Source organism: Gymnoscopelus microlampas (genome assembly GCF_963454915.1).
Source record: "Gymnoscopelus microlampas genome assembly, chromosome: 8".
NCBI classification, from domain to species: domain Eukaryota; kingdom Metazoa; phylum Chordata; class Actinopteri; order Myctophiformes; family Myctophidae; genus Gymnoscopelus; species Gymnoscopelus microlampas.
The window spans coordinates 24335143-24341415 of record NC_139945.1 but is presented as its reverse complement, the minus strand read 5'-3'; the positions used below and the strand labels follow the sequence as shown (position 1 = coordinate 24341415).

The following is a 6273-nucleotide window of genomic DNA, read 5'->3' as shown; positions in this document are numbered from 1 at the left end:
ATTAATCAAATCCAATAGAAACCCAAATGTATAACTTTAACACTTTATTTAAACAAGTTATAATATGCAAACATGAAACATTATGGCTTTTAAAGTGGCAAACAGCTGGATAAAAAAATATATATATAAAATTTAAATCAAATTAAGCTCCGGGACATGGTTAACACTCCTTTTCCCCTGCCAGGCTTTTGGAAATGCCAAAACCCAGGAAGGACACAGACCCAAGAGAATAGACAGACAGAAGTTAGTTACTCATCATTGATGTTTTATTAATGAACAAACATAGCAGGCAGCTTTAACAGTATATAAAAAAACAAAAATGTATTGGCATCAAAATTTACATAAAAGTTGAAAGGACCACTTCAACACTTTTCATACAATTAGTACTCACTAATGTTCATGATAAAATACTACCATTTTTTTCTACTCTGTGTCTCATAGGAGGGCTGTGGGTAGTTCAGAAACCCATCCACCAGTGACATCATCGTTTGGCCGTTTTTTTTTATTAAACAAGATATTTTTAAAACACATTTAGATTTGTATTATCGTGAGAACGATGGCTTCCATTATTGCATTGCAACTTTTCACAAATATTATTATGAATAGTAAGTTACAGTTTCTATTAGCTTGAATTCAACATTGATGATGTCACTGGTGGACAGGTTTCTGAACTGCCCACAGCCCTCCTGAGACAGACCGAGTAGGAAAAAAAGGGTAGTATTTTATCATGAACATTAGTGAGGACCAATTTTATGAAAGCTGGTTGAAAAGTGGTCCTATAAGTGCAAAAGTGCATCATGTTTAACATTTTGCATGTGTAATAAACAAATGGCCACAACCAAAACAGTGCATGTTTTTTTAACATAGTGTTGTTCGTCGACTAAAACTAAGACGAAAAATGTTCTACCTTTTTCCACTGACAAACTAAATAAAAGCTATGACGACTAAATGTACTGACAATTTCGTCAACAAATAACTAGACTAAAATGTTAGGAAGGGACTAGTGGACAAAAATCTGCTGCCAAAAACACTGGGGAGTACCTAGTCCTTTGCAGCACGGCTTCGGCACTTATTGGTCATGGCTTTCTTCAAGCCCTCTGCAGTGAAAACATTGGTCCATGATGCCAGAGAGGAACACCGCAAGACGTAGTCTGCAGACAGAGAAGATGACATGACACAAGTCAGTCAACATGGGTTTCCCCCGGTTAAATATATACATTTAAATACTATATGACTCTCTACAGACTGAGCACAGCATAGCCACAAATGAGGCCAACCTGGTTCAGAGTGTACTGTACGTCCCACCAGCGCAACATGTTGGAACCTGCATTTCTTTACTGCACAAAGGCAGCCAAATTGCCCAATGATAATGTATTGGTGACATCATAAATTGAGAATATAATTTACAAAACCAAGATTTGCCAAGGATCAAGTATATTTATATGTCCCAAGCTGGGCCTTTTACAGCAGATAATAAAAGCCCTAAAAACACAATACAGTAAGACAGACATGTGTATACATTGTCACAAGATACCCCCCACAATCTTTCTAGCCCCCTTAAAGGAGAAGTCCATGCTAGAATGCTTTCTTACCTTTCTTTGTAGTTGTTACGTCCCCTCCAAAGAGGTCCAGGTGTTTTTTTGTGCAAAAACTCCTTATTGCCCATTTCCCCTACCATAGGCCCTCAATGAATTGCATTGAATGGAATGGGAATTGAATGGGGCTATGGGGTGTTGTGCTAATTCGCTTATTTCCATCGAAATAAGTAGTAAAGTGTGCCGCTTGGGATATTATTTACATTATGAAAAGAGAATATATACAAAAATAATAATAATTTTGAGCAAAAGAAATAAGCGAATTAGCACAACACCCCATTCAATGCAATTCATTTAGGGCTCATGGTAGGGGAAATAGCCAATAAGGAGCTTTTGCACAAAATAACACCTGGACCTCTTTGGTGTGTACTTAACAACTACAAAGAAAGGTAAGAAAGCCTTTTAGTATGGAATTCTCCTTTAAGGGCATTTTTCTGTCCAATACCTAGATTACCATACCAGCAAATGGCAGAAAAGTAGATGACAGATTCAATGAAGGCTCTAGACTATATCATTGATTTGTTTCAGTCAGGTTCAGTGTGAAATGTATGGCAAACGAATACATCCATACCTGGATATAGCTCCTGCTGCCCGAGACTGGACACTCCAGACTCTAGGTCACCGACCAGGGTGATAAAGCCCTTCAGTGCGTCTAGTTGCTCGGAGCCTAGAACAAAGACAAAAAAATCAGAGTCTACTGAGTGTATTTGTAAAACAATAAGATTGAGTACTGTTCTATATAGCTCTACAGTATATTCTGATAGCAGTCATTGATGAGTATTTGTTCAGTAGCAGGGGTCGATTTCCCAGTAAACAGAAAACAGTTTTATTTTGGGATACCAAAGTTTTCCAGTCATGTCAGAGAACTCACAAAAGAGGTACAGGATAAAGTAAAGTTTCAAGTGAGACAAAGAAATTAGCAGACAACTGAAAACTGCAACATTACAGGCAATAAAACTTACTGATACTGGAGAGCACAGTGGTTATCCTCCTCAACAGGAGCTGGAGCTTCTCCACCTCAGACCGACAAGAGTCGCAAGGCTGCCACCCTTGACCCTCTGGTATGCTCTGGTCAGATGGATTTGGTTGACCTAGAAAGATTGAAAGCACGTCAAAAACTGTAAAGAAAAGTAAAAAAGTAGAATGCAAAACTCATCTATGAATCCTGAATTTGAAGGACAACAGTGCAAGTCTGCTGACACTTAGCTGAGGAACCACACCTTCTACTGGAGCATCACTGGACGGAGATGGAGGTTGCAGTACACTGGGTGTTTCTTGGTTCCACTGATCCAAGTCCATATATGTAGCTGCATACGGCTGTGCAGAAAAGAGAAAAGGCCCTTAATTGTACTTGGTCAAAAATCATCAAAACTATAGGCTACTATACAAGCTCATAGCGCAGCACCGAGTGCTGTGCTATGAGCTTGTAGTTCTAAATGGGTTAAATCTAAAGAAAACATACCTCAGGCCTGTGTAGAAGAGGCTGGAGGGTATGGCTGTAGATCGGGGTAAAAGGTATCACAAGGTTGCAGAGACATAGAAAAGTAACCTTAGTTTGTAGTCTGTCAAAGATCTTTAAAAAATAGCTATGCCTTTATGCAATGCATTGTGGATTTTAGATAGAAAACCCCTTAAGACAGTGTTCTGACCACTTCTTTACTTCTGAACAACTCCTAAAATCAGAGCCTGAGATAGAGATCTAAAAAAAACGAAATAAGTAATAAAACTTTACTAAAATATGACCATTACAATGTCATTCATATAGTGGGGAAGAGAATGGTCCAAATGTTTTGCACATAACTTACACTCAAAGCCAATCAAAGTCCATCAATTGCTTCAGGAGGGAGGAGACAGGAGGACAAACCCACTTTTCTGGCTGAGCAGCTTTGTTGTTTGGTGCCACCGCCAATGGGTTGATCCCAACGAAACATCTGAAATCACAAAACACAAATGGAAAAGGTGCACTCACAGCCGTTCTACAAGAGAGCACATCATTCGAGTTACACATGATGGTTCTACTTAAAGCAGAAAGTTACCTTTGAATGAATTCCAGTGTGTAACAGGCGTGCTCCTCCTGGTACACCAAAGTTGTAATAACTGGAAAAGCTGCCATTCCAGCCAGGAAGTTGATCTGTGGAGCCACAACGACCGACCTCAATGCTCAGCATCCATTGTGTAGCTGTGAGAACTTCACCTAAAGATAATTTGACATATATGGTTTGCATGTTAACAGTGTTTGTCTGTTGCTTTCCACATAACAATCGACTGTTAAACTAAAACATGACCTCCATATAGTATCCGTATTTGCAATGCTTTAAAACAGTAAAAAAACAGTAAAAAGTGTGCAGACTAAACTCAGTGTTAATTTAACTGTCTTAAGCAGGGGTCTTCAACAGGGGGTCCGGGACCCCAAGGGGGTCCTCAGAATTACTACAGGGGGTCCGCCAAATCTTTGTGTGATATGATTATTTATTTTACCTTAACCACTTGAACCTTAGCATCCCTTTTCTGAGGAGAACTTTAGCCAAAAATAGCAGATCTACAAGCTCACAACAAGGCGTTGTGAGCTTGTAGATCTGCTATTTTTGGCAAAGAGGGAAAAAGAGCAGACCAAGTAAAGAAAAAAAGTTGAATCTGAAACACAATTTTATACAATATAGAGGGGGTCCCTGCTTCATCTCTCTCTCAGCTAGGGGGTCCATGGCCTGAAAACGTTGAAGACCCCTGGTCTTAAGGATCCATACCATTTGTACTCTCTTCCCCTAAATGAAATGATTTTACTTTGTACTGTAGGTTCAAAACAAAATTCATAGATATAATAATAATAATAATAATAATAATAATAATAATGAATTACAGTCAAAACAAACGAGGCCAACATTATCTCTCACTGATGTGGTCTGATTTATACCTGAAATAAACAATGACATCATGCACCACATGGAAATTAATATGCTATGCCATGTCTAAGACTGTGTTGCACGCATAGAGGTATGGTTGCACGCCCCACCCCAAAAAAACTGATCTAAAAGCTCACAATGCGTCGCTGTGAGCTTGTAGATCAGTGATGTTTGGGCATGCAACACAGTCTTACGACGAAACAAATAGACGCTTTAGAACCAGAGCGAGTCTGTATAACCCCCTGTATTATGACAGTCATGACGAAACTTCAACCTGGTGTTTGCACGTTCTCCATGTAAAGCCCTACATCTACATTAACGTTCAGATTTCAAATATAAAGTGCTTACCCCATGGCCACGGATGTTACAATTCACTTTGGGTCGGTGTAAGTACCCGTATATTCCGGATTGTTAAAAAAAAAAGCATTTTAATCCGATCGGTGGCCATTTTGTCATAGAGTTATAATGTAACAGAGTGCAGTACTCCTCCCAACCGATAGGGTCAAGTAGTTGAAAGCGTACAGAAATACGGAGAAAATGGCCATCGATCGAATTTAAATGCTTTTTATTGAACAATACAGACGATACGGGTATTGCTGAGTGCCCGAGTAGACTTGTAACATCCGTGACCATAGAGTAAGCACTTTATATTTAAAATCTGAACGTTTATGCAGATGTACAGGTTGTAAATGGAGAAAGTGCAAAACACAGGTTGAAGTTCGGCCGTGACGCTCGTGACGGACGAGCGTCGTGTGATCCATAGCTAATACACGACAACTGCACACCGTTTACGATACTAACAAGTTGGATAACACTTTAATTCCATAAACTAATTAAACTTACCTGTTATCTGGTAGAGTAGCACGGAAGCAACTGGTTTGTAAATAAATGTTCGCTTAGCCGACGGTTAGTTAGTTCCGTTTCTCGCGCTCCCCGGTTCAAACTGATAAGCTCCGCCTTGAGCAGCTGCGTGACGTAACTGTAGGTCTGGTCAGGTTCTCAACCTGTGGGTCGGGACCCCGCAGGGGGATCCCCACATGATTGGGGGGATCTGTAGGTGGCAGTGACAGTGAAGTGACAATTTAAGTAACCCTTTTAATACCTAAAAAAAAAAGAATTACTGCATCAAAAGTAATCAACAAACTATACCAAAAAAAATGGTCAAACGTTGGTCAAATTGTCAAATAATATAAGAAAGAGGCAAAAACAGCCCATCGACTCAAGGCGTTGTGAGCTTGTAGATCGGCTATTTTCAAAATATTGATCTGTGGAACGGAGTCAAATTAAATGCCTCAACTCCTACATTACAAGTGCATATCAGGGTTGGGGGTCCCCAGTTCAAATATGATTATTTTGGGGGGTCGTGGCCTGAAAAGGTTGAGAACCAGTGAAGTAACAGGATAGGTGGGCACTCGGACATCTGCACACCTCAATGTAAAATTGGCAATTTTGTCCAAAATGTTAAAAAATGAAATATTTGGAAAATGTTTCAAAACAAAGTATACATGATTAGAACATTCTTAAACATTTGACAATTAAGGTCTAATATTTCTATAATTGCTAGAAATTGCAAGAAAACCTGTATAGCAGTCATTTTGGGGCATAAACAAGAAGTTGAAGGATAAAATTAATAACAATAAAAATAACTGATAATGATGATGATGTTCACATCATGTAAAACATTTGTTAAATTGTTGTGCCTTTTGTTTTTAAACCCTGTAGCACTTTGTTATTTCCAAAAATGTAAAGTGCATTATAAATAAAATGTATTATTATTA

At 38.9% G+C, this 6273-nt stretch overlaps 1 protein-coding gene across 1 annotated transcript; it reads right to left on the bottom strand.

The window, feature by feature from the left end:
* Nucleotides 1-485: 485 nt before the first annotated feature.
* LOC311050991 (uncharacterized protein) lies at nucleotides 486-5425 on the bottom strand. Its single transcript, XM_084065288.1, has 8 exons — nucleotides 5339-5425; nucleotides 3632-3789; nucleotides 3401-3526; nucleotides 3058-3091; nucleotides 2816-2912; nucleotides 2558-2686; nucleotides 2167-2262; nucleotides 486-1151 (listed from the first exon to the last, which is right to left on the bottom strand). The coding sequence occupies exons 5-8, from the start codon at nucleotides 2892-2894 to the stop codon at nucleotides 1042-1044; spliced, it is 414 nt and encodes a 137-aa protein (XP_083921414.1). The 5' UTR covers nucleotides 2895-2912; nucleotides 3058-3091; nucleotides 3401-3526; nucleotides 3632-3789; nucleotides 5339-5425; the 3' UTR covers nucleotides 486-1041.
* Nucleotides 5426-6273: the final 848 nt, after the last annotated feature.

Excerpts from the sequence above, each read along its gene's own strand:
- LOC311050991 (XM_084065288.1), bottom strand. The coding sequence starts at position 2,894 with ATGGACTTGGATCAGTGGAACCAAGAAACACCCAGTGTACTGCAACCT. Across the intron at positions 2,687-2,815 it reads CAGTGATGCTCCAGTAGAAG|GTCAACCAAATCCATCTGAC; the intron begins GTGTGGTTCCTC and ends CAATCTTTCTAG. Across the intron at positions 1,152-2,166 it reads GCAGCAGGAGCTATATCCAG|ACTACGTCTTGCGGTGTTCC; the intron begins GTATGGATGTAT and ends CTCTGTCTGCAG.